Source organism: Juglans regia, chromosome 10, assembly GCF_001411555.2.
Source record: "Juglans regia cultivar Chandler chromosome 10, Walnut 2.0, whole genome shotgun sequence".
NCBI lineage: Eukaryota > Viridiplantae > Streptophyta > Magnoliopsida > Fagales > Juglandaceae > Juglans > Juglans regia.
This window is the reverse complement of record NC_049910.1, coordinates 2980800-3007965: the sequence shown is the minus strand read 5'-3', so window position 1 is coordinate 3007965 and position 27166 is coordinate 2980800. Positions and strand designations below refer to the sequence as shown.

General features: G+C 35.4%; 5 protein-coding genes across 6 annotated transcripts; 2 read left to right on the top strand and 3 right to left on the bottom strand.

Annotated features, from left to right (window-relative positions):
• Positions 1-1557: 1557 nt before the first annotated feature.
• Positions 1558-5031, bottom strand: LOC108987056 (mitochondrial import receptor subunit TOM20-like). Its single transcript, XM_018959897.2, has 6 exons — positions 4757-5031; positions 4430-4508; positions 3922-4091; positions 3697-3744; positions 2555-2644; positions 1558-2068 (listed from the first exon to the last, which is right to left on the bottom strand). Exons 1-6 carry the CDS (start codon positions 4853-4855, stop codon positions 1937-1939), a joined length of 618 nt encoding a protein of 205 aa, XP_018815442.1. The 5' UTR covers positions 4856-5031; the 3' UTR covers positions 1558-1936.
• A 5027-nt stretch (positions 5032-10058) lies between these two features.
• On the top strand, positions 10059-14083 carry LOC109013638 (B2 protein-like). 2 transcript variants are annotated; one of them, XM_018995784.2, is made up of 6 exons: positions 10059-10242; positions 11555-12121; positions 12540-12640; positions 13170-13253; positions 13361-13471; positions 13649-14083. In XM_018995784.2, exons 2-6 carry the CDS (start codon positions 11557-11559, stop codon positions 13694-13696), a joined length of 909 nt encoding a protein of 302 aa, XP_018851329.2. In that variant the 5' UTR covers positions 10059-10242; positions 11555-11556; the 3' UTR covers positions 13697-14083. The 2 variants fall into 2 exon arrangements, with proteins under 2 accessions (XP_018851329.2, XP_018851328.2); XM_018995783.2 differs by having other exon boundaries at positions 10061-10252.
• A 202-nt stretch (positions 14084-14285) lies between these two features.
• On the bottom strand, positions 14286-17124 carry LOC109013641 (transcription and mRNA export factor ENY2-like). Its single transcript, XM_018995786.2, has 5 exons — positions 17021-17124; positions 16814-16901; positions 16558-16652; positions 16178-16254; positions 14286-14702 (listed from the first exon to the last, which is right to left on the bottom strand). Coding segments are annotated over exons 1-5 (336 nt in total). The 5' UTR covers positions 17023-17124; the 3' UTR covers positions 14286-14628.
• A 5111-nt stretch (positions 17125-22235) lies between these two features.
• On the top strand, positions 22236-23777 carry LOC109013637 (cytochrome P450 94B3-like). Its single transcript, XM_018995782.2, has one exon. It carries the CDS (start codon positions 22236-22238, stop codon positions 23775-23777), a length of 1542 nt encoding a protein of 513 aa, XP_018851327.2.
• Positions 23778-24023: 246 nt separating this feature from the next.
• LOC109013636 (SWI/SNF complex component SNF12 homolog) lies at positions 24024-26996 on the bottom strand. The gene is made up of 2 exons (XM_018995781.2): positions 24842-26996; positions 24024-24536 (listed from the first exon to the last, which is right to left on the bottom strand). Exons 1-2 carry the CDS (start codon positions 26404-26406, stop codon positions 24464-24466), a joined length of 1638 nt encoding a protein of 545 aa, XP_018851326.1. The 5' UTR covers positions 26407-26996; the 3' UTR covers positions 24024-24463.
• Between the last annotated feature and the right edge of the window lie 170 nt (positions 26997-27166).

Genomic DNA, 27166 nt, shown 5'->3' with positions numbered 1-27166 from the left:
ATAAAACCTCTCAACTGTTTTGCATATAAATCACCAATCTTAAATGGTTTTTCTTGTATTTTCACTTTGGATTCCACATCAAGGAGCCTAATGTTGTATAACAAAAAATTTTAGGATCCATATTAATAAGTTTATTATTTACTCTAAACTTAGTTTTTATTTAATTTTGGTGAGACCACTCTTGAAAATAAATAATATATAAAAATTACACAAAATTTTGGGACTATAAGAAAAAAAAAATGCTGGAGAGACATTTATAAGTATATTGGAATTTTATAAAATTGTGCAAAACATATAGGGATTATAAATTTTATGGGAGGCATTTTCTATATTTATAAAATTATGATTAAAAACCAAGGGTATATGTTTTTTTTCAAAAAAAATTGGGAGCGTCATGGCCCCCCTTAGATAGACGTAGGTCCGCCACTGTATAGGACTGAATAAGAACTGTCAGAACCGATCATCTTTGACAATGACCAGCTGTCAAAATTTGGAACTGGCCGAAGCCGATGGTCCAAATTAATAGAAACTGATATTAGCCGATTCGGTTCCGGTTTGAACATGCAATGAACCAATAGATATAATATATATGTTTTGTTTTATTCTTAGGTTGTGTTTGAATGTTAAAGTGAGTTGAGATGATAAAATATTATTAGAATATTATTTTTTGATATTATTATTATTTTAGAATTTGAAAAAGTTGAATTGTTTATTATATTTTGTATTGAAATTTGAAAAAATTGTAATGATGAGTTGAGATGAGTTGAGATGAGCTTATTCAAATCGATGTCATTTAACATAAATAAGTTAAACAACGTCCTTTTTATATCTATATATATATGTTAAGAAAAAAAATGAAAACAGCGTCATCTGGTTTAATATACTTTACGGTGTCATTTTAAGTGTCCCTTATTCGTTTGTTCTATCCATTGTTTCTCACTCATCTCTCACTCTCACTCTCACTCTCACTCTCACTCTCAAACCTCTCTCGGCTCTCCATCGGACAGGCTGGCCACAGGCAAAACTCTCAGTACCTATTTCTTTATAGAAATTGCTTTAGTTCTTAAATTAGTGAGAATTTGTGAATTGTTATTTTTAAGTATAGTATGTTGTGAATTGTAATGAATCTGTGGTGCTCCACCGGTAAGGCCCAAAACCGATTACAAAACCGTCGAATCGATGGGAACCAGTCTGGCCGGCTTTCTCCCACTTAATCGGCCAGTTTTATTCAAAATAAAAATGTGAATATTTTCAGCCCTAATTGCATATATCATCAACTATCAAGCCATGAATTCATGATACAATTATTAGAATTTGATAAATGAGTATGATAACGAGTCATTCTATTCATATTATTGACGTGACATGATTCGAATTGCAATATTGCCATATCATCAATATTGCCATATCATCAGATATAAAATGTATGTGCCACACACCGACTTAAATAAACCGACTTAAATAAAAATTTTCTTTAGTAAATCTATGTTCCCTTTGATTCAATTGTCATGACCCAGGTAGGGAAAATAGTCTGTGTATTGAAGACTGAAGAGAGAGTACCATGACCATAATCACTTCAAAACACCAGACACCATAATCACACAACCCACTGGAAGAATGTTATTTAACAGAAACATTTTCACTCGAAGGTTTTCTGGTGAAACACCCCAGGACAAAAAGAAATAACGAAGCTTCGTCACAATAAAAACCTACAGCGCATCTACAAAATAGCGGCTCAACCGGAGAAAAATCAATATTTCATACAGAAGATTCGAAGACTCTCCTCATATATCAGTTACACAAGGAGAACACTTCCGGGGGTAAACAGATAACTAATGGATGATGGATCAGATTTGATTTTCAATTTTCTACTTAAATCAGCCATGAAACCCTGATAAATCTGCAATCTCTGTCAGAATACCACTGAATGCCTAACTTATCGTGGAGGAGGAGGTGGAGGAAGCTGGGATTTTGCGAATCCTACCCATGCAACAATTCCAACGGCTAGAATTATCCATCCAAATATGTCATACTTGAGATCACTACTCTTCTTTTTCTTTGAGGAGGTCTGTAAAAGAGAGGAATTGAGTAAACCACAATTCAATATGTATCAGCTACCAATATGTTGATTGAATCTAAAATACCGAAGAAGGCACTGGCATACAACTTGGATGCTTGGATGGATATGTGAGGAACTATCTAATGTGGATATGAAGTGCAAAATGAGTGTTATATTGACAGCCGCTGGACGGATGTGCCAGGATCAGTGCCAGCATGCATGTATGTGGAAGAGTAATGCCCTGTGACTTATACATCTTTCAGCTAAAGTGCATCAAGTTACTAACAATGCTGTTTACAACCAAGCACTTATATTAGGTCAATAACACAGGAAGGGCACAGAGAAACAGTTTGATCTAAACTCTAACTATCTTAATGTGAAAAAAGAAAGAAGGAAATGAGATGCTCTATTTTTTCCAGACCATCAATAATGAGAAATAATAACCAAAGACAACTGACAGCAAACATAAGGGACACTGAAATTTCAAGATCTCACCTTTGAGCCTGATGAAGTAGAAGGTCCTGCTGCCCCCATTGCTTGTTGAGCCAAACCATGCTTATGGATTTCCATGTGCAATTCAGGCGCCTAAAGCGAGAGCAATTCAAGTTTCAAATTGGATTGAAATTCATCATCAAAACCAGGTATATATTGGGTCAGTCTGAAAAACAAGTTCATTCTTAACATATAAATCAAATGAAGAATATGGCCAGCAATTTCAAGAAATCTCATTCATAGTGTGTGTGTATTACCCATATAAAAAGAGAATCACCATACTAAAGGTAATATTTGCTGACCCAAAAGGAAAAAAAAAAAGAATTTTTCTAAGACCTAATCAGAGCTAAATTTCTGTCCAGGAGAAGCACTCAGCACATTTAGAAGTCTGGATGTTACCCCCTTTTCGTTAGGATATGGTCACTAGTCTCAAAATAAATAAATAAATACAAAAAAAGCAAAGAAAAGAAAAACCAACAGCCACCTATCTGGCAACAGCAGAGCTGTAAAAAATATTTATTTACATATCGTAGGTCTTCTAAGATGCATGGAACATACTTATGCTTTGCATGACTTATGGTGCTGGAGAAATATTTAACCCGCATAAAATTATGCAACTAGGTCCTAAACATGTTGAAAAAATCCTGATTCAATAACATTATCAATATCGAGAATATGGAATTATTATCATATTGGACAGTTAACTCCCAAATCTTTTGTCCATTCACTTCAGACCTTTTTAAAAAATTGCAAAATTAATTCTCTTTTCACAAGTTCATGCCTATTAAAAGGCAGGAGACAATAAAAAAACCGTGTAAGGACTAAGGTAGCCTATTCGAAATGACAATTCTTTCGTACCAAAGAATGAAAATAAAATAGGAATGAGACTCAACTATGGTCTCTAGCATTGATATTACCAATTTAAAAGCAAGAGGGTTGAGAATTCAAGAAAAATATATCTACTAATGCAACAATGGCATCTGATTCTCCAGCTCAACAGGGTAACAGAAGCAATGTCCCCTAGAAAACCAATTGTAACAGGTCAACTTTAAAGCAAGGTGAAGAAAATAGCTTTGTGCTCAACACTTTCATGAGTAAATACAACACAGCATGAGCACGTTTCTCAGCATAAGACAGAAAATTACCTTGGCAGCCACTTCCAAAGACTTGCGATAAAGGTCATTCCCCGGATCCTACAACATAGCAGAACTACTCAATAAATATACAACTGAAAAGTATTGCATTAACAATAGTTTTTTCTTTATAATCGATAGAAGCTTTTATTAAAAAGCGCAAAAGACGTACATGAAGTATAACATAAAAAAACACACACAAACATCTTCCTTCCAATGAGAATTTGAAAATAATACCTCATCGACGGCTTGCTGAAAGTAGAAAGCTGCCTTATCAAAATAATCCTTCGCCTCATCCTGCTCTGGAGTAAAAAATGCATGAGAAGTATGAGCATTTGCCAGGCACCAAAGAGTATCATGCTTCTTAGGATTAACCAACAATGCCTCCTCCAGCTTCGAAATTGCATCTGTGAATCAAAAACACGTATTGGACCCTCGTCAGAAACTCTTCACTAGAGATGAAGTAATTCCGAGTTTACTAGCTACCATAAAAATGGATCAAAACCAACTAGAGGTGAAACACAGTAGCATTGCACGTTGGTGAAGCTATGGATCATGTTAACAAGGAATCTACATTGTCAGTCCGATACCATTTCGTGAAGACTTTGTGACGAACTTAGACCCGTAGATAGGGTGAAGAATTTTAATTACCATAAACCAACCATAAAAAACAGGTGTTCTTAAAATACTCAGGCTCAATGGAAGCTACAGCTCGGTAACCCAGTATATTCACAAAACCGAGCACCTTGAATCATCTTTTTTGACTCAGCGACGCTCTGAAATTGAGACAACTCTAACAGTGCTCCTCCCCACCTCGTCAAGTTCTGCATAAGAAACAAATATATATATATATATATATATATATATATAAACAACAGGAAGACCACAAATTATTACTTGTCGAAAAAAAGGAAGAACAAAAATATCGATCGCACGCAACAATTAAGGAGAAGTTTCTTTATTTGCCCACGGTCTCCGAGAAATCAAACCACAATACAGAAAAGTATTCTTCTGTTTAAAAAAAACAACTCTAAAAAGGGTAAGGGTGATCCAAAAATGCAGATTGACGAACATCGGCATCGAGAGGGTTCTTAGCGTATGTAGCCTCGGCGGTCTTGCGGGCGTGCTCGAAAAAGAGGATCCGATCTAAATCTCCATGTTGCATATCCATGGCGAGCAAATTTTTGTATCTTCTTGCCTAAGGGTTACGGGCGAAATTGTACGGACAGCTTGCCTGTGGGAGATTGGGATGGGCGAAGGATCGTCCTGCTTGAAGGCCTAAGGCGGTGTTCCACCGTCCCAGTCCTTGACTCTGAGAGTAGTAGACAAGTAGTCCACCAGTAGTAGATATTATTATATTAAGAACGATATCGTTTTATACTTGTGATTCTGTGAACGAAGTTTTATACGACAAAGGGGGTAAAAAAAAACAAAAAACCTTCACAACCTCCTAACACTCCACACTCCACATTATTTTTAATTTTTATTAAATATTTATTATATGAATAATAAATAAAAAATTTGAAATAATTTAAAAAGAATAAAATCAAAAAAAAATAAAATATATATTAAAAAATTAAAAAAAATGTGGAGTATGGAGTGTGGTGGAAGTTGTGTAGCAATGCTAAAAAAAAAACAGTTATTCTACAGTCACACGGGATGGGTACACGCGTGGCAATCGGTTGATGTGGCATAATTGCCGCATCACCCATATATTATAAATAAATAAATAACAACAAAATGCGAAAAATGAAATATATCGAGTTTTTGGATATACGTTGGGACGTAATCGGTCCGGTTCAGTTTGATTTTGGATAAAATCTAAGACTGAATTAGTATGTACTAATTTTACATTTTTAAAACCTATTACACTCCAATTACCCTCCTAAACCGATACCTCCGATTTTACAGATTTCTGATCCGATTTTACAATTTTTTTTTAAATGTAAAAAAAATATAATAAAGTGTTACTTCTTATGATAAAATTTTATTAATAATTTAATATATATTATGTTTAAAGCATATGATCAATTAAATTTTCATCTTTAAGATTAAACTTTTATTTTATAAATTATAACAACATTATCTTATATATAATTATATTAATAACATGTGATCAAACAAATTACAAATATTCATATTTAAGATTAACATTTTATGTTATAATTTATAAATTATAATATGAAATTATTTCATATATGATATATAATTATATATATTATATATAAAAATTTAATATATAATTATATTATATATATATTTTGTATAATATATAAAATTAATTTATATATATTTTTTCAAACCGGTTCGGTTCAGTCAGGTCCGATCCCGTAAACTACAGAACCGAAACCGGACCGGATCGAGCCAGTTTTCCTAAAACAATAATCGGTTTCGGACCGATTTTTCAGTTTAAATTTATACGCCTAGGTATACGTTGGTTTTTGGGTAAATTATTTTTGTCTCGGAACGTAGCGTTTTTAAAACTTTACACTTCTTCTCCACATAAGGGTTTTGAACAGAGAGAGAAACTCCCAATCAAAGAATTCTAGTTAGATCCCATGTTTTTAGTGCAATAAAATACGGATGCACAATATCCAGCGGCTCATGCAGTTGCACCGCTTGTTGTAGCAAGTCCCTCGTCCACAACGACATCATGGGGAGCCTGGTATGTTTAGTTTGCGGCCTCATCCAGGAGTTTGACAACTTTGATGCCCAGCTCGGTGGCCTAATGGCCCCCATTGAACCTTATTTCGCATTGGCACCGGAGGTACGGGCACCCTTCACAATTACAAGAAAACGAAAGTCTATGCGACCCAAACCCTAATTTTTAGCTTAGATTTGTCTAGTTCCAAATCCAACGACGTCAAAACAATGATCGCCATGATCACTAAGAATGAATTCGGCCAAGGCGATTGGTTCCCTATTCTAATCTATTAGGATCCTTCTTGTAAATCTTTATAATATACTTAATCTGATGTGATGTAATAAACTGTTTCCAGAGAATTGTAAGGAAATGTTTTTATGTTGATTGGATGTAATGATTGATGTAATATATTGTAAGAAATACTATATGAAGAAGGAAATGGAATGCACGAACAGTGTTTGATAAAAATTTTAAAAGAGCCACTGATTCATAGCTACGGGTACTTCGAGGGACCCAACATCCATTACAGACAAATTCAAACTACTCAAAAAGATGCTCCACTACACTTTGTTCCTCTCTCAAATACCCACTTCGTAACAACCTTTCATAAATTAAGATAAATTGACCATTATTCACTACATAATAAAAGACAGTAATAAAACACACTGTTTCAATTCATATAAAACGGTGCATACTACAGAATCAACACATAATAAAAAAGCTGGTTAAACGGTATGTTTTCCCCACACAACCCTTCATCAATTCTGCAATCTTCCAATTCGCATCACTTTGACAGTTCCTCACTTCGTGTTCCTCTTCTAGCCTTAGGGTTCCAACATAATCGGCGCTTACGCCTATGTCGTGATGCGGAAAGATAACAAATTGTTACCGATTGCCGTGGTGTCGATTATTGGTTGTGATATTTTCGAATTAGGTAGAATGATTTCGTGTGTGGTCGATTTCTTAGACCTGAAAGGACCAGAGGAGTTTCCGAAATTCGACATCGTGGCCTTTTTTGAGTGAACAGTGAGGAATAGCCCAAGGTTTATGGGAATGGGGAGGGATAAGGTAGCAAGAATGCTCAAGCAGGGGATATTTCTTATTCAGTGTGCAGTAGAGGTGTAACCGGTTCGGTCCAGTCCGGTTTTTGACAAAATCTAGGACCGAACCGGTATGTACCGGTTTTGTATTTTTCAAAATCGATTATGCTCCGGTTACTCTCATAAACCAGCACTTCCGGTTTTATTGGTTTCCGGTCTGGTTCGGTCTGGTTTTACAGATTTTTTAAAAATATAAGTTTCACAATTTGTCATTAAAAATGTTTATAAAAAAAAAAAAAAAAAACTGATTTAAAAAAATATGTTTTATATTTTTATTAAAAAAATATGTTTTAACTTTTACTACAAAAATCTATTAGACTATATAATAGTATTAAATTAGACTATTAGTATAGCTAAATAATACATTAAACTATATAATAGTATTAATATTAGACTATTGGTATAGTTATAAGTTATATATTAGTGTTAGTTATAAACTATATATTTAATATTAATATTAGTCATAAACTTTTAGTAAAAACTTGTAGTATTAATTATAAATATAACTATAGTCATTAGTCTATATTAGACTATTAATATTAGTTATAAACTTTTAGTGATTTAGTATTAACATTTTATGTAATAATTTATAAATTATAATAAGAAATTATTTCATATATGAATATATAATTATATATAAATATTTCACATAAAAATTTATAATTATACATAATATATAAAACTTATATATATTAATATATATATAATATTTTGTATAAAACTTATATATACAATAATAGAAATATTCTTTTTTTTTTTTTTATATATATTTTTATCAATCGGTCCGGGCCGAAAAATATTAAAACCAGAACCGGACCGGAACCTGCCGGTTTTCACATTTCAAGAACTGGTTTTGGACCGGACCGGTTTTCCGGTTTAGATTTACACTCTTAGTGTGCAAAGAGGTCGTGCGCTTGACGAATAGAAGTGTTCACACGAAGGGGAAGATGGGATTTCACAAGTTGAAACGAGGAGCATTTGCACAAAGTGGATTATCTAAGTTGAAACGCATCGTTGCTTCTGACGTCTACGTGGAGGGCCCAGGTACGCGGCATGTACCCCTCCCGAGTGCAAATAGCGTTTTCAAAAAAAAAAAACCATTATACTTTCCACGAATAATTGTTAGATTTTATAGGCTTTTCTTGGATTTTTTAATAAAAGAATTGTTAAACGAAAAATGTTAGAAGGAACATTATACATTTTTATTTAATTAATATGAAATTTTTTATTATTATTATTTATTTCTTGAAGGGTAATTTATTATTTTTAACTATGTTTAAGTTTATATATTTAAGTGTTAAGATAGAATGACAGTAATAATAAATTACATGTTGATTATATAGAAGTATGTAGTATAAGATTTTATATAAATTTCTAATTGCTTCGCTGACACTAAATTAAGGTTTGTTTGGATAGAGAAACAATCTCATCTTATCATTACAAATTTCTTAAATTCTCACATAAAATATAATAAATAATTTAACTTTTTCAAATTTTAAAATAATAATAATATTTTATTTAACTTATATAAAATCATCTCATCTCATTATCTAAACTAGGCCTAACTTAACGCTTATTAAAAGATATAACATTGAAAATCACATTTTTAAAAATTAAAAGGTAAAAAAAAAAAAAATCAATAAAGAATACTAACCGCCAAATAGTTAATCAAGTCACTAATGTGGTCGCGCCATTAGTTGTCCTGATCTTGGTCACTCGATATTTTCCTTGGCTCGACAACTTCCATGGTGGTCGGTCATATTAGACCAAGAGATAGATGGTGACTTTGTCAGCACCATTGCCAACCTTTTACGGTGCTTGTGAATAGGAATTTTTTATGTTTATATTGATTAATGGAAAAAATACGAATATTTATTTTTAAGAGTCGTGCTAAATGCATGTTTAAACTGTGTAAATCTTATGTAGATTCTTTGTAAGAAAATGAGTCCTACTTTATATTTTTTCATGGGAGGTCCATTTTTTTACAAAATAATTGCACATGAATTATCTATTTAAAATTTATACAAATTATTATTCTATTTTTTAATTTTAACAAAAAAATAAGAATGATAATAATAAAAAATTATAAAAACATTTTGGGATAATCAAAAACTATTTTCTTATCTGTTGGAAATATCATTATCTTTTAGTAAATATGAAACACAATCATGGCTTTTGAATGAAAAAAAAAAATCCTCATTAAAGACCGATTGATGACAAAATGTTGTGTTTCATATGCCACATAGTTTTCCGGCTGACAAACTATATCGATTATGATTAAAAAAAAAAAAAAAGATAATTCATATTTCTTTTTAAAAACTCAGGTCATATACCATCAGGTTATTAATAAAGATAAATATTTTTAGTAATAAATCTAAAGAGTCATTGACATAAAATATGCTTAATTTGCCTTCAATTAACTCAAATTTTGATTTTTTATTTAAAGAATCGGATCATATACTATCATATCATCGTTCCGTTGATAAAGATAAAAAATTTTAAAAATGGATCTAAAAAGCCGTTGGCATAAAATATGCGTAATTTGCCTTCAATTAACTTTGAAGATTATCCATAATTTACCTTAAAATGGATTTCAAGCTATAATGGCAAGCAGCGATATTCAGTAAACCGGAAAGGCCATTTCCGCCACACAACGAATTATATTATAAAAATATCCCACCTTCTCCTCTCTCTCAAGTCGTGTCTTTCAGTTTTCACAGCCAATCGGTAACCAGATAGATAAAATCATAAAAGCCTAAAGGCACGCTCTCTCTGTCTCTCTCGCCTCTGGATCCCCAAACCCAGGGCTCTGAGGTATCTCTCGGTAATTCCGACAAACCAAGGCCTTCAATTATCGTCTTCGACACCAAATTCCGAACCTTTTCTCTGCTTAGTTCAGCTATTACTAGGCAGTTTTTTATACTCAATATTGCATTTCGTTACGTGTCTGGAATTTTAATTTAGTCTAAAATACTTGTTTAATTTTATGGGTCTTTTTAGTTGATTAGCTTGATTAAGGTCTAGATTTGTAGTAATGTTAGTCATTTCTGTGTTGGGTACTGTGGGAGTTTATATTTTTTCCTTCGTTGGGTCTGATGAATTAGGTTTGACTTTTGAGATCCTTGTTTTGTTGGTGCGAGAATGGGGTAAAAAAAAAGAGACATCATAAGCTTAAATTGGGTTTTTTCTAATTGTTTTTTGGAGCAATGTGATTTTTTTGATACAGTGTCTTTCGTTTTGTGATAAGAGCTGATTCACTTCTTGTTGAATGCCAAATATTTTCCTTGGTAGAGATTGAAATGATGAAACTGACTTTTGTTGAGGTTTTTGAGCTAGTTGACTGCTTTGGTGCCTAGTATTTTGTTTGATAATGTGCTGCCGTAAGGTGTTCTCAGTAATTTATTTTCAAAATGAACCAGAACTCTGATTGTCAGTTTTTGTTCATGCGAGGAAAGGAGTGACATCGCGATCCTCAAAAGCTTCACGGTTTCCGCTTAATGCATTGTGAAAGTTTGTTTGAATGTGAAACCACACACATACACAAAAGAATGTGAAACCGTATGCGTCCCTTGGATTTTTGCTTCTTTCGGTCATGGTCTCTTGAGGGAAACGATTTGTCTTTACTGATGACGTGATTTGTTCTGTGATCTTTGGTAATTGTATCTTGTTGAAGTATTTGAGTTCTTTGTTCTGATGTAAACTCTTGGAATGGTATATATGATTGTCATGACATATCTGTTCTTTGATACTGATATTCAATTCGATTGATGTTGTTTGACATGAACTTCAAAATAATTAAACGTATGATATCATAATATACCCGTAGAAATAACTGGATCCTGAAAGTGTCTTTCCCCCAACCCCTCCCCCTCCCCCCGTGGTAGATAGGTGGTTATCCTTTATCTAAATTCCCTTTAGTTGAAGTTTTTATTTTGTATGAGATTGATTGTGTTTTTTTTTCTTTGTGTTCAGTATAGCCATGTTTAGTCTTCTTCAGTTCTTTGCCCAAATGTTTTGGCTGAAATAAGCGGCCTCTTGTCTTACTTTTTGTTTTGGGCTTTTACTTTTATTTTAACAGTCTAATTTAAGGACTTGTATTTGGTCCCGATGGAATTTGGTTTTGCAGCCATGGAGAGCATACAGAACTTTTGGCAGTTGTCCTCTGAGCTTCGAGGACAATCAAAAGCATCAGAGGATCACAGATGGTCAATGGTTGCTTCTAAATTGGCCGAGCAGACCAGGTCAAAGGGCGAGCGCATGAATAACCTTGATCTCTGCAAGGGCCCAACTGATATAAGAACAAGGGAGAAAGTTGGGTTCCAGGAAGAAAACAAATTTGAAAGCCTCAGCCTCAATATGCTGAATTTGGACTCTAAATTAATTGAAAATGTGAGCAAAAGTTCCTTCAGGAATGGTATTTATGATATGAATGCAGTGTACCAGAAAAACAATGCAAACCTTGTGGGAAACGTGATTGCCACAAAGTATAATGGCAACATTCACGGGAATAAAGGTTCCAACGACACTGGCTGCAACAACATCAATGAAAATGCCAACACCAACAATGCAGTTGACAAAAGGTTCAAGACCTTGCCAGCAACAGAGACACTCCCACGCAATGAGGTGCTGGGAGGATACATCTTTGTGTGTAATAACGATACAATGCAGGAAGATTTGAAGCGACAGTTATTTGGTAATCTTCTCTCTTTTATCTTTTCCTAGACTCAGATAAAGGTACTCAGGTGTGAGTAGTTCTGATATATATCTAGGCATCTTTCACATAAGGTGTGGTAAACATATGAATCAAAACAGAGTATGTTTAAACCAGTTGTTGAATAGGGAGTTTGAACTTATAATCAGCACTTAGTGGTTGATAATTAATAAAGCAATCGTTTAAGATGAAACATAACATATAGTCAAGATGAATCGGTGTAATATCTTGACTTTTTTTTTTCATATAAATAATCCAGATAATTGCACCTATTGATCAAGCCGTACAACCAGTTCTTTGAAGTGTCAGCATATCAGATTAACTTTATAATTTTTCCCTTTATCGAGGGAATATATAGTGAATGATTTGCGTGAATAATGCCATTGCATTCATTTCATAGGTTTACCTCCAAGATATCGGGATTCGGTACGGGCAATCACCCCAGGCTTACCACTGTTTCTGTATAATTATACTACCCACCAGTTGCATGGAATCTTTGAGGTTTGTTCTCAAATTTTTCCTATGTATTGTATTTATTACCTTTGCAATGCTCTTGTTAGTACAGTTAGATTATCATGTTTCCAGCAACGAAGATTATTCTATCATTCTTTTCCACTTTAATTTAATTGAGAGACCATGGTTTAGTCTTATGAGTTTTCATTTTTGAGGTTCAAAATTTTTCATTTCGAATTGGCTACCTAAGAGACACCTTTGTTATTATATCTCCTGCCTTTTGATGGGCATATGAGCTTGTTAAGAGAGAATTTTTTTAGCAGTTGTTGAACAATGTGTAGGAAGTGGATGGCCAAAGGCTTAGGATTGAATTGTCAAATATATTATTGTTTTCATATTGTATGTAAATAAAAGGAATCTTTTTTACCACTTCTTTACCTTTTTCTTTCCTCCTCTCTTCTTTTTTATAATATGTTGCGTGTAAGCCAAAGTTCTTCATGGAGGATTTGTGAGGTGGATTGCTTTTGTGCTTAACTTTGGGATTGATTTCTTATGATTTGGTATTGATTTTGTTCAGGCAACAACTTTTGGGGGATCTAACATTGATCCAACTGCGTGGGAAGATAAGAAATGTAAAGGCGAGTCAAGGTTTCCTGCTCAGGTAGAAATTTGGATTAGTGAATTGAAAAGCTTTGTTCTTTGTGTTCTTTTTTGGTGGATGCAGCAGATATTTAATTGCTAATATGCTGGTTTTACCCATTTTGATAGGTAAGAATCCGTGTTAGGAAACTCTGCAAGGCTTTGGAAGAAGATGCCTTCAGGCCGGTCTTGCACCACTATGATGGTCCCAAATTCCGTCTTGAGCTCTCAGTTCCAGAGGTATATTTTGAATATCCTTAGTTTTTATCTTCTTCCTCTTTCATTTTGGTATCATTATGTATCACATTTGCGTCATCCAAGGCTCCTGCTGTATTTACGTCATAATACAGGATCTTTCGTTAATAGATGGTCTCTTGTGCTGATACTGACGGTCTGTTTTCAACTCTGACTTTGCAGACCCTGGCTCTGTTAGACCTCTGTGAGCAAGAAGGCTCAGCAGCATAAGCAAAAATGCGAGCACAATTACGCAATGTTGTATGCTTTGTGGTGCATGTCAATTGTGTGCTTTTCGCAGATTTTCCAGAGCGTAAGCTTGGGGAGTATGGTTGGGAAAAATGTTCTTGAAGAAGCAGGGAAACGTGCAGCTTAAAAAAAAAAAAAAAAAAAAAAGTCTTGCATCTCGTGAAGATGGCTCTCTTAAGTTGTTGCATAATTTGACAGCATTATAATGTTAAAGACAGTGTGTAATGCTGAAGTCCTCTAAATATGAAGGGCTTGATGTGTAACTGTGTTTGCCATTCGTGCTTGTAAGTTGTAAACAGACTTTCCCTAAACTCTCCTCTATGGCTGTCCGGTTAAAAACGAATTCAAATGTCCTTAAAATATCCTCAATTGGATTGAGAAAGAAAATGGGTGAATCTACAATTTAAAGGGAAAATACATGGGGCCAGATTCAAGGAAATCCTATCCCATACCTTGATAATCTGCTGCCTTAGATTTTCCCTATTGAGCAGCGTTCACTTCATTACATATATATGTTGCACATTAAATGGACTACTAGTGTGCAACGGCTTGGGATTAGGGCTCCATACACTTGTTCCCTTCTTCAATTTACTTAAAAGAGCAATTAGATCAACAAACAAACAACTGTCCATTGTGTTCCTATTCCAAGTTTCCATTCCTAAGAGATGTAAATGGTACAAAGCAGAAAGCAAACAAAGATCTGTAATTAAGACTTGATACAAGTGTAGGGTATTCATTCCTACCATGATTGCACTAAAATACAGCTGTTAGCTGCACATTCCAGTAAATACAGCTGCCTCCACCCCGAATAAATTTATGGTATCTGCCTCCGAACAAAGGCTTCCACTGAGTGCACTTCAAAGACACTTTTCAACTTCCCTTACAACTCATGCTAAAGACACCATGCTGTTGTGTCAAAGAGCTGCTGACACGAGGAACGTACGAATTCTTTGCAAGAGTTCAGCCTTTATGGAATCAGGAATGGAAGCTGCAATGGCAAATATAACGGGTCATACATATCCTTGTTTGAGAAATGTAGTGCAAGAGAGAGTTGTGTGGCCTCTGTCTGTGGGCCCATAAAGAAAATCACGAACTAATTTGAAAAATCAAACATGTATATAAGGGCATTCTTAAAATAAAATCTATGCAATCATATAAGTTTATGTACTTAGATGATTACCAGGCAATCGCCTGGAATTTTATATTTATATAACTGACGGCATAAGTAATAGATCAATACTTATAATGACATAAACACTGTTCTATGAACTAGGCTTAGTCTTACTTTACAAAGGTACATGAGTAAGGATACTATCATAATAAAACAATTAGCCGAGGGCCTGTGCACCTTGGGATTAGTCGGGATGCTGTTCCTGGCCACCCGGTGCCAATCAAAAAATAAAAATAAAACAATTTGAATTTTCAAGAAAAATAGAAACAAGTTGTCATTAATTATGAGAAAATGAGTCGATACCGATACCGAAACTATTGCAAGCATTTCAGATGAAGCAAAGAATGGTTTGATTGCATAATATCCATCCGACATTCCATCTACTAGATCTTGAACCCACTCCCCCCTCCCTATCTTATGAGCAAAGAAAGATAAATGTTGTTTTTTATCCTGAATTTTTATCCCAATGGCACTGGCTAATATATTATATTTTAAGTCAAGATATGTTATGGTTTAAGCAACTTGACATTTAAGGGATGTTTGGGTGGACCATGGCGTAGTTGGTTATCATGCTAGTCTCACACATTAGAGGTCCCCAGTTCGAACTGGGGCTTAGACAATCCCAAGGTTACATCTTCAATTTAACCAATCAAAAAAAGTGACTTTGTATTTAAGTAATTAACCTATGAAACCACGTAAAATATGTCATATCAACCGATGTAACTGAGAAGATAAATGATATATATAAGCTCCAAATGCACAAGCCTCGTCCAAGCCCTTTATAAAAAAGATGACCACACGATGGAAAAGTGTGAAAAACTCATTTTTTCTTGATGGGGCCTACATTTTTACAAAAGGCTTGTACAAGATTTGTACATTTGGGGCTTGTACCTAGTATTACTCATCTAAGAATGATAAAATTAAGAATGAAAAATAGTATTTCTCGTGAAAGAAATGCCATTTGAGCCAGAGCCATGAGGAAATTATTCACCCTCAGCTATTTTATAAGAACCTCTCAAATGCCTCCCTAGTCTCATCACTACCACTGTTTCTGTTTAGTTTTTATATATATATATATATATATAAAATAGATGCCATTGTGTGTGTGTGTGTGTGTGTGTATGTGAGAGAGAGAGAGAGAGAGAGAGAGTTAAACACAGCACATCTAATATCCGATAAGAATGAAAGATTATGTTCCAAAAAATCATGCTTTAGTAGCTTCCTAATGGTTTATAGTCATCAACTGCGATTTAAAATGGAATGAACTAGGAGAGAACAACAAAAGCCGTCACCTCTGCCCTTCGGAGTAATTAAATGTACGAGGTCATCCACTGTAACATTGTTCCTTCCTTTCTTCTTTACAAATGCCCTGCCGTTAAATAGAAGAATGAAATGAATTCCCATTATTCCAAAAAGTCGCCAGAAAATTCACTTATGTTCATATGAGCCCAAAACTTGATACGTAACCAGAGATTATTAAAAAAAAAGGTCTTTTTAGCATTTTCTTTTTTGGTAATTAAAACTAATTAAATGGGGGCTGAACGCCCTTATCGCAACTAGTGATTTTAGGCAAAAGACCAAGGTTTCTGGACCTCTGGTCTCAAAAATAGAAACATCACTGACTGGAAATACAGCATTCTGAACATAACACAAATCAGAGCACACGGAAAACCTGCAAAGAGCTTTCATTTCATCCTTCCAGCCACACTCTATAAGCCTTTCCCTCAGAAGCTCCATTAATCGCTCTTTCTCTCCGCTCTCGATGAACTGTCGCATGGAATTTCTTAAATTATCAATGAATAAAAAAGTTCAACAAAATCGAAAATTCTCAAATGAAGCCCATCTATATATTTCATTTTCCAGACTAGAAAACTAATAATTAATTGCCAAGAAAAATACAAGGAAAGAAAGAAAGAAAAACAACAGACCTTAATGTTGATAATTTCTTCAAGCGTCGGCTGCTTTTCTTGAGTATCACCTACATCTGGTGTTGGCGGACGATTCACCGATGCCCTCCTTTAATTTATTTATTTTGGCATAAAACAGAAAGTTAAAACAACAAATAAAGTCAGTTGACAAGGAAAGACACGTTCTAAGCACGCCGGAAAATCGTGAGCTACGGTCGGAGAACTGACATGTTGTAAACGCACACCGGAAACGCGAAATCTGCAGGTATTGATGGAGCCGCGAGTGAAATGCTTCGTCTGAGCAGATGAAAGAAATCGAGTGGGGAAGAAAGGGCAGGGGGTTATTTATTTGTACTAATGTATAAACGTCGTCGTTTGCAACGTAGACACGTACCCCTCCCTCTCTCTTTAATTTTTGTGGCATCATTTTCCCTTAAAAAATAAAAATATTTTTGTAAAATAAGCGACAGAAAAACAAACAGCTAGTTGGTCACTAAAATATGTAGGTCAACGCCCAAATAACAAAAACTGAAGTAATTGACTCAACAAGAGGAGAAGAGTGGTGCTATTTGAAAATCATAAATTTGATTTATAAAATTTAAATAATAAAAAAATACCACTTTTAGAAATCAGGCACATTTGTAATAAATGTATTTTATTTTATTTTATCTTTATTATTATAATATTTTTAAATTCTCATATAAAATATAATAATCAATTTAATTTTTTTAAATCTTAATTTAAATTTTTTCAAATTTTAAAATAATAATAATATTAAAAAATAATATTCTAATAATATTTTTTTAACATTTAAAATCATTTTATCTCATCTTCAAATCGAAACTAAATGTTTTAATAATTTTAAATAAGTTGAATAAAATATTGTTAGAATATTATTTTTTAATATTATTATTATTTTAATATTTAAAAAAATTATAATAATAAATTAAAATTTAAAATGAGTTGAGATTGTTTCCTATCCAAACAGGACTCAGGTCCACAACCACCATGTCAGCAAGTGTGAATTTTCACTTTTGTCCTCAAAATTACAAATGGCAGCTCATTTCCTCCTGTCTCATTATGCCGAATGCTTTCTTCTTCTCCTCCCCAGTGTCTCCTCGTCCTTCGCGTTCTTCTCCGGCATCTCTTTCTCCCATTTCCAGATTCTTGGAGACTTCATAAATCGTATATATCTGTGCATATATATATATATATTCCATTTTTTATTTATTTTTACCTGGTATGGAATGAGAGACAGGTTGTTGAAAATTCGTGTTAAGAGCACTATCGCAGTGTCTGGCAAGAGAGTTCCAACCTGCAAGATAGTCTCTCTTTTACTTTTATTTTTTTTTCTTTTTCTGTCAAAATTTGCCATCAACCAAACATTACTTCGATTGAGAAATTAAGTGAATCGTGAAAAGAAAGTGGAATTTGCAGGGCGAGGCCATCAACATCATTGCAGAGGGCGTTGGTTGGAGAGCAAGAGAGGAGAAATGCGTAAATGGATCAGACGCGTTGGCTCTGAAGTCTGAACTTCTGGCACCTGCACTGCTGCACATTCGACAGTGAAAAATACAAGAGAAGCATGAGGGAGATACAAGCAACATAGGGGGGAGGGAGGGGGGGTTTAGCCCAGCCGAACCCTATTGTGGCACTTCCAGATTTATTGCCAGGATTTATTTTTCTTGTGCAGGGCTGGAAAATAATAATTTCAGCATGTTGACGTCATTTATTTGATTTATAATTAAAAAAAAATATTTTTATAAGTCGCATTGGCATCCAGCCACGGCCCACATCCTTTTACATGCCCAGGGCTGGTTATTTACATGATTTCAAACTGGGCCCAAAGTCTTGTGCCTGATGGAGGAAACCATTCTCAGGTTAAAGGCCGAAGCAGTCGAGGCTGGGCTTCTTAGCACGTGGTTCACCCATCTTAATATCCAACTTAGCTGCTTGTTTGAAGGGTAATTACTGCCCAATGATATCGATTTCCTTTTTCTGAAAAGGAATACATATATTAGGTCTTTTTTTTTTTTTTTTAAAGACACAAAACACCATTTTGTACAACGTTTTCCATGTGGGATTGAGTATTTCATTTATTTTTATTAGATTTCATCTTGACTGACTTGTGTGTGGACCATAGGAGAGCCGTTTCTAAAAGGAGTTAGCCTAACCATTCTTTTCTTCAACATCTAGCTATGAGTTTCCACTACCTCCACTAGAAAGAAATAATTATTCCCCTGATCACTTTTCCATGCTTCTTTTAAGTACATGCGCGTCTATATCTACCATAGGATTGTTAACTTGGGTTGTCATACGTCACTCGAGGTGTATATTAATAAGCTTTAAAAATCCGATCTATTTAATTAAATATATCGTATTGATCAATCTTAATTTGCTAACTTTGTATTGAATTCATTGGTTACAATTCTAATCTGATAATTCCAATCTGGATTCATATTAAGTACATAGATCATATATCCAACTCGAGGGTATGCACGTGACTTTTCACTGTTCAAATTCTTCATGTCATCTTGACATGATATGATGCTACAATGATCACACTCAAATCATATAAAAAAATTATCGACCTTAATCTACCTTGACCTTGAACATTCAAAGGAATCATCCCAATAAACAATGTCATGATTCCGAGTCAGCCTGCAGTTGAATGGGTAGCAAAATTGGACCCTATATTGCCACTAGAAAAAGGTTTAATGTGAGCCATATAAGTAGCTTCCTCCTGCTTCATAGTTTTGATGACAATGCTTTTTAATATACACTTTATACAGCTTCGGTGACTTGTTAAATATAAACCCCATTCAATAATCTCTCCAATCATTCATTCACATTTGCTGCTTTATAGGTCTCTTGGTACCAATCATTCAGATTTGATTTCAAACCAATATTGAGACAAAAATAGACTAATTTTTAATCCCACTTAGTGGTCCACTACATCATATACAACATTGGGTCCATTACATATATAGTTAATATTTAGATGAAATTTTGTCACGTTTTGTGTCAGTGCATGAGCAGGTCTTAGAGTATGGTCGGCAACAGTTGATTCTGTGTGGAGAAAACTCTCTGATTACATGACTGTCCACAAAGAAGGTGACATCTAGATTTGATTGAAAGCTTGCCTTTTAATTTCTTGGTCCTACCTCTTGGAGATCATGACATATATATATATATATAAAATATATATATGGATATAGATAAGCTATAAAACTTTCCTAAAAAAAAAAAAAAACTGTAAAATTGAGAAGCCCGTTTGCCTATTGTGATTGAATTTAGCTTGATTGAGATATAGAATATATATTTAATATAATAGTCAAAGGATTATATTTCAAAAAAAATATTTATAAATATAATCAAATAATTAAATATTATGTATAGGTGTTACCTGCATATATTATGAGGTACAACATATCAGTGTTGTTTTTTAATATATTTAGAAAATATTCATGATATATACTGACAGATAACATGTATAATAACATATTTGAACCAGACAATTCCCAGCTCAGAAATTAAAAAATAAAGTCCCAGACAATTTCCAGCACGTGGTTAATTTTCTTTATTGAATATATAAAATAAATAAATTTAAAATAAAAGACACTTGATCGGACATAACCTATTTTCTTTCTTGAAAGTTTCTGCGCCTTGAACTGGGCTACAGTGGTAGAGTCCTTTTGATTGCTCAGAGGTACAGAGTTTTAGAACCAAGTTTTCAGACAATATATCATTTCAAATGAGGATTTATTTATCTTTATTGTATTCGATCTGTGAATAAGATAAAATTCTGCACAATAATTTCAAAGATTTTAAAGATAAATACTACTTTTACTACTAATTTTTACCGTTATAAGTTTTTTAATTTTTTTTATTATTATTTTTTACTTAATAATTAAGTAAGTATTTTAATAATTTATAATTTTTTTATTTTTTAAATATATTTAAATATATGTAAAAAAATTAAAAAAAAAAAAAAACATTCCAAAAGTAGCAACAAGAGTCCCTACGAGAGTTTCCAGCGATAGAAGTAACACCGTCCAATCTTTTAATCCTGATTCTTGGAGGCAGCGTCTCTCTAAATATTAAAATATTTTATTATTATTTATTATTATTTTATTTACTTTTTTTTATTATTAATTATTTCTTACTATTATTTAATATTTTATTATTATTCATAAATTAACACTTCTCGCTATTTTCCGGAACTGCTCTATGAACAAGGCGCCAATCGTACAAGAAATCCAACACTTCATAGATATGCGTACCTCGTTTAACCGCACCTGGCTTTAACTACTACTACATACATATATATAAATATATATATATATATATATTTATCTTCAAATGCTCCGATTAAAGTTGCGTTTGGATGTTGAAGTGAGTTGAATTGAGTTGAGTTGATATAATAAAATATTGTTAGAATATTATTTATTATTATTATTATTATTTTGAGATTTGAAAAAGTTGAATTGTTTATTATATTTTATATTGAGATTTGAAAAAGTTGTAATGATGAGTTGAGTTGAGTTGAGATGATTTTTGGTTCCAAACTAAGCCTATAAGTATTGTTGGAGAATATGATTCTACTATATATATATATATATATATATATTTATAGAACTGCTGACTGCATGCAACGTACCAACTGTTCATGAGGGGGAAAAACCTAAAGAAAAATGGCAAAAATCGAATAGAGATGGTAGAGTACTACTTTAGAATAGCACGTTCTTTCAATAATTTGGCAAGAAGCATTAATTAAACACCGACTAGTATTATCTGTGCATGTCATAAATATATTATTTTAATATTACTTCGCATGAGTTTAGGACAAAAAAAAAAAAAAAAAAAACTTTCGATTAGTACTAAGATATATATGTAAACTCACTTACTCACTTGAAAACATTGATTCGGAGGCGTGGACGGATGGCCAGTGTTACAACATTCCAGCATTGATCAGTCATTGAATATTTGAAATTTTTACAGTACTGTTCTCTAGCTCGCATGTTAATGAATAATTCCAAACTTGACGTGGTCTAGTTTGGGTACTGGTATTTTCAGAATATTACATAATTTTTTATTAATATTTACTATTATTTAATATTTTATCATTATTTTTTTTATTACTATTAACAGAATATTTGAGAATATTTACTATTCAAACTTAAAATTTCTCGGATTAGATTTCTATATACAAAAAAAAAAGAAAAAGAAAAAAAGGATTAGATGTATGGATCTCGAAACCCCCCCCCCCCCCCAAAAAAAAAAAAATTATAAGCTCTTGATGAATTTGTTGTGGAGTTACCTCAGGGACCAGCTTTTAGACTTGTTAAAGGGTCGCTTGGAGCAAGTTTGCAAAAGTCCAAAAGCATAAATAGGAATCTTTTGCGTCTTTGTGTTCAGGTACTATATCTCCCAGTAAGCCAACATGGGAGTACTAGTGATCTTCATTATGTCTATCTACGCATTGAAGCCTTTAACGTTTATGTTTTTGCCAATTATTCTCTATCTGTTTCACGTAATTTTACGTGACCTATGGCGAGTTCGAAAGCTTTCCGGCCATTGCCCGCCAACCTATCCCATCATTGGCTGCTTGATTTCTTTCTACAAGAACCGCAACCATCTTTTGGATTGGTACACTGAGCTACTCACGGAATCAGCAACCAACACGATCGTGGTACACCGATTTGGTGCACCACGCACCATAGTCACTGCAAATCCAGAGAACGTGGAGTACATGCTCAAGACAAACTTCAACAACTTCCCCAAAGGTAAGCGCTTCACTGAAATTCTTGGCGATTTTCTTGGGTGCGGTATATTCAATGTGGATGGGGAGCTTTGGCGCAGCCAGCGCAAGTTGGCTAGCCACGAGTTCAGCGCCAAGTCCCTGCGAGAGTTTGCCATGAATACCCTGGAGGAAGAGGTGGAGAAGCAGTTGTTGCCGCTGCTGGAGTCGTTGGCCGCCGCGAAAGAAGTGGTCGACTTGCAGGAGTTGCTGAGACGACTCGCATTCAACATGGTTTGTGAGGTTTCCTTGGGGATTGATCGGTTTTGCTTAGATCCTTCCCAACCCATTTCGCCACTAGCAAAGGCTTTCGACATGGCCTCGGAGGTATGTGCAAGGCGTGGAGCCGCACCTCTTTTTATTGTTTGGAAGATCAAAAGATGGCTCGGACTAGGATCTGAGCAAAAGCTAAAGGATGCTGTTGAAGAAGTTCATGCCTATGTGAATGATATAATTCAACACAGGAAGCAAAAGATGAATCAAGGTGATCAGGTTTGCAGTGAAGATGATCTCCTATCACGGTTCATATCAGCCGGACATGAAGACGAGATTATAAGAGACATGATGATAAGCTTCATCATGGCAGGAAGGGACACAACTTCAGCAGCAATGACGTGGTTCTTCTGGTTGCTTTCCTGCCATCCTGATACAGAGCAAGAGGTGCTGAAGGAGATAGAATCCGTCGGAGGGGATCCAGAAATGTTGGATTATGAATCGTTGAAGGAGTTGAGATTGTTGAAGGCATGCCTCTGCGAATCCATGAGGCTATACCCACCTGTGGCTTGGGACTCCAAGCATGCCATGGTCGACGACTTGTTGCCAGATGGAACTCCAGTCAATGCCGGAGACAGGCTGACTTACTTTCCTTATGGGATGGGGAGAATGGAAGCACTGTGGGGGAAGGACAGGCTTGAGTTCAAACCGGATCGGTGGTTTATCGAACCGGACAAGGAGAGATCAGGAGCTCTAAAGGTGGTGTGCCCCTACAAGTTCCCAATTTTTCAGGCCGGTCCAAGGGTGTGTCTCGGGAAGGAGATGGCCTTCACTCAAATGAAGTACGTTGTGGCTTCCATTCTTAGGCGGTTCGAGTTTAGACCGGTAGGTTCAGAAAGTCCGCTCTTTGTGCCACTCCTGACGGCTCACATGGCTGGCGGGTTCAAGGTTTTGGTTCACAGGAGGAGATAGATCAACGAGATCTCACTAAATTTTTCAAACGAAAGAATAAACTAAGAAATTAGTAATAGTCAATGGTTATTATTTACGATTTATTCGGGTGTAACATGCCAATAAGCCTCAATTGTGTTATAAATATAAGGGATATCAATATATATATATATGTATGTATGTATGTATGTATGTATGTATAATAATAATAGTCACACGTGTCATCCAATCGATGCACATGTGGTTGTGAAGACCATGTGAGCAGTGTTAAATACCCAACTCGTCACAATCAGCCATGTATATATAGACCGCTGTTCAAAATGTTAGGTATGATGCCACATATCATACGGAAACAACTGATAAACCAGGCTGCAGCATTCTCACTTCAGCCCCTCCTGTCTCGGTTTTTCAGAGTGACCATGGATATCCCCAAGACTTTCAAGAACCAAAGAGATCAGGAAGTCCAAATCAGAAAAATATTACATCATTTCTAATTTATACTTGTTCGTTAAGCCTAATCAACAGCATAACTAGTACATGGATAATTCTTGCAAAATCTATCTTATATGCAAGCCCAGACCAACAATATAGCAAAGTACATATGCGGTACTTCTTCTGTTAAGGAAGTCACAGCGATCTTGAGCTGTTTAAACAATAGGAATGATAAACACATTGCCTGCCCAACCAACAGCTAAGCAATCTCCTCCTCACATGCTTCCAGGAGCATCACTCCCTGCAACCGGCTTGCGATTCAAATAGCGGATAACAGCATCTTCAACCCTGTAAGAATTACCAAATAACTCAAGAATGAGTGCATTCCCACCAAAGATTAACAAAAATACCACATATAGTACTTTGATCATGTATTCTAGTAGGAGATTGTATGGTTGTTGGATCAAAGCTAAAATAACACTGAATAAGCTTGAACTGTTGAAATCTCAAATGAACATGGCATCTGATAATAATACCATCCCTCACGTCAATTACGCGACATAAGTTGCAAATCAATCACAATGTTCTCAGGGGATGACTCGAGAGTATTGCATCCAACACAAAAGCAAATCAATTTGGATGAGCTCACTTACCATGGTTGGGTAAAGAAATCTGACCGGCGCTCCTTTTCAGCACTACGATTTGCTTCGCCAGCGGCAACCTTCAAATCCACGCTTTGAGATTCAATTAAAGCATCGATGAATTCAACCGGTGATTGACTGAAGCCAAGGAAGAATGCCCTCCTCCGACGGTGCTCATGAATTTTTCTTATAGCAGTACATATTGCTTCATCACAAGTGTCAATTTCTTTGTTCTTCTCTGTGTTGGCCAATAGAGCAGATAAATCCCTCTGAATTGGAAAAGGCACATCGACCAATACATCATAACATGCAGTTCCAGCAGGGCTGTTCCCTGAAAGCTTGATCTTATGCTCCAAATGTATAGGCTGTGGAGGGAATAGATGCTGTGATATCTTCTGAGAAACCATCGTGAATTTCATTCTTTCTTCCCCAAAAACTCTTTGAAGAGGTGGATCGCAATTAAAGAAAGAGGGATCACCGGGGTTCTGCAATTTCCTAGCCTTTACATAATGCCAGATTGCAGCTATTATTCTCGGGCGCGTATCAACTTCAATACCAAGAACTTCCATCAAAGCTGGTGAAAGCTTGAACTTCTCGGGCACGTAGTTCATTTCTAACCGTATATTCACAGTAAATTCTTTATCCCCTTTCCTCTTCACCTCAAACCCCTCGTGAGGTGCAGGTGATCGAGCATTCTCCCACATAATGACATGGTTGTCAGGATATAGTCTCTGGTCCAAGGAAATGGTCACTCTCTTGAAGAAAGCTGAGAACTTTGGGTAAAAGGGGTTTGACTTTTGGACCACTCCGGGTTGATCAGGATCCACCCCATCTTCCAAGATCCTTCCAACTATCTTAAGCGTCCAGGTAGGGGGCTCGGCATTTGGCTTCTTTGGAATGGTGCGAATCTGATTTGCAGAGGTGTTGAAAACATAAATACGAAGGGTTTTTTGCACACATGGAGGACTTTTAAGGGCCTCTTGGATGTCAACTTTCTTTCTTGAAAGAGCAGCATCGACACGAGCCTCAAACTCAAGAAGCTGGGTGTACAGAGCAGACTCAGGCAGAATCGCTGCCACTTTGTCTTGAAGCTGCTTCTCGGGAAGTTTCTGCTTCTTTCTCCGAGCAGCAGATTGCAATTCCATTACTTTCAAGGGGGTCACCGCGTTGGTAGGGGAAACACCAAGAGGGCGGATCGGCGTCTTGGGTGGCATCCGCTTTGCGCCTAAATTACCAGGTGTTGACATGGAGGGTGATGATGTACCCAAATTACCAATGCCTGACGGATGGGTCTGGTTGAGGGAAAGCCCTTGAGCTTGTAACTGAGCCTGGAATTGCGCGTGAGCCGCTTGTGCTTGTGCTTGGGCGTGAGCTGCTTGAGCTTGGGCATGAGCCGCAGCTTTGGACTGTGCCTGTGCCATAGCCTGTGCTTGGGACAGCTGAAACTGACTCTGAAAGCCAGCCGCAATCTGGGCTTGAGATTGTGAAAACTGAGGGTTTGTGGGCATACCGGCATTGCCAAAGGGCGAAGAAGAGGCCCCGAGGCTCTTAGGCGGGTTATTACTATTAACAGACATGGCTATCTAATCGACTTAATCGACCCAGAAAAACCTAAGAACACCAAAATCCCAACTTCCAGTAATCATTAGCTCAAATTACTTAGGCTCGAACTTATTCCAACAAACTCACAAAAGCCAGCGACACCAGAAGCACCAAAGTCCCTCAAAATTCAAGTACCATAAGTCTATAACTAAGAGGTAAGCACATATTAAAAAAGGGGGAAAACCCTAATTTCCCAAGTGAAGTAATGGATGCGCGGACAGGCGTAGATTTAAGAAAACCCTAATTCAACGTAGGCTTAGTGAAAACTGCTCGGAATTGAGAGTGGGATGTGCCTAGGTATTGAATATAAAATAATGCACCCGCTTGTGAAAACAAAAGACGCTGATTTGGACTATCAAATTGGGAAAGCCAATGGAAATGAATCCAAAGAGCGGAAATTTTTTAACTTCAAAGGAAACGAGAAAGGGAGAAAGAGCGAATGAGAAAATACGAGTACAGAATTCATACACAACGTCAGAAGTGGAAGCTTGCTCGGTGTTTTTGCTCTTTTCGCTCCGCCTGAGACCGAGAAGGGGGAACGAGGAAAGCCTCTTCGATGATTCGTACGTTTTAAGTTTTTTCATTTATATTATTATATCCTCAACTAAATATTGAATCCATAATCCGGCCCATATACCTAGAAAACGGGCCTTGCTGAACAAAAGAGTCTGGGTGACAAGCCCAGGCTGCGTTTTAACTAAAAGCCCTCGCCCAAAGCCTAAACCCTAGAACCCA

Bases quoted from the DNA above. Each gene is read 5' to 3' on its own strand.
- LOC108987056 (XM_018959897.2), bottom strand. From the start codon at position 4,855: ATGGATATGCAACATGGAGATTTAGATCGGATCCTCTTTTTCGAGCAC. The intron at 3,745-3,921 runs GTATTATTTTCA...GCTATGTTGTAG, and splicing joins TTCAGCAAGCCGTCGATGAG to GATCCGGGGAATGACCTTTA. The intron at 2,069-2,554 runs GTGAGATCTTGA...TCTCTTTTACAG, and splicing joins CTACTTCATCAGGCTCAAAG to ACCTCCTCAAAGAAAAAGAA.
- LOC109013638 (XM_018995784.2), top strand. From the start codon at position 11,557: ATGGAGAGCATACAGAACTTTTGGCAGTTGTCCTCTGAGCTTCGAGGA. The intron at 12,641-13,169 runs GTTTGTTCTCAA...GATTTTGTTCAG, and splicing joins AGTTGCATGGAATCTTTGAG to GCAACAACTTTTGGGGGATC. The intron at 13,472-13,648 runs GTATATTTTGAA...CTGACTTTGCAG, and splicing joins TTGAGCTCTCAGTTCCAGAG to ACCCTGGCTCTGTTAGACCT.
- LOC109013641 (XM_018995786.2), bottom strand. The intron at 16,653-16,813 runs GTCTGTTGTTTT...TCCATGCGACAG, and splicing joins AAGAAATTATCAACATTAAG to TTCATCGAGAGCGGAGAGAA. The intron at 14,703-16,177 runs GTGACGGCTTTT...TTGCCATTGCAG, and splicing joins AATTACTCCGAAGGGCAGAG to CTTCCATTCCTGATTCCATA.
- LOC109013637 (XM_018995782.2), top strand. From the start codon at position 22,236: ATGGGAGTACTAGTGATCTTCATTATGTCTATCTACGCATTGAAGCCT.
- LOC109013636 (XM_018995781.2), bottom strand. From the start codon at position 26,406: ATGTCTGTTAATAGTAATAACCCGCCTAAGAGCCTCGGGGCCTCTTCT. The intron at 24,537-24,841 runs GTAAGTGAGCTC...TAATTCTTACAG, and splicing joins GATTTCTTTACCCAACCATG to GGTTGAAGATGCTGTTATCC.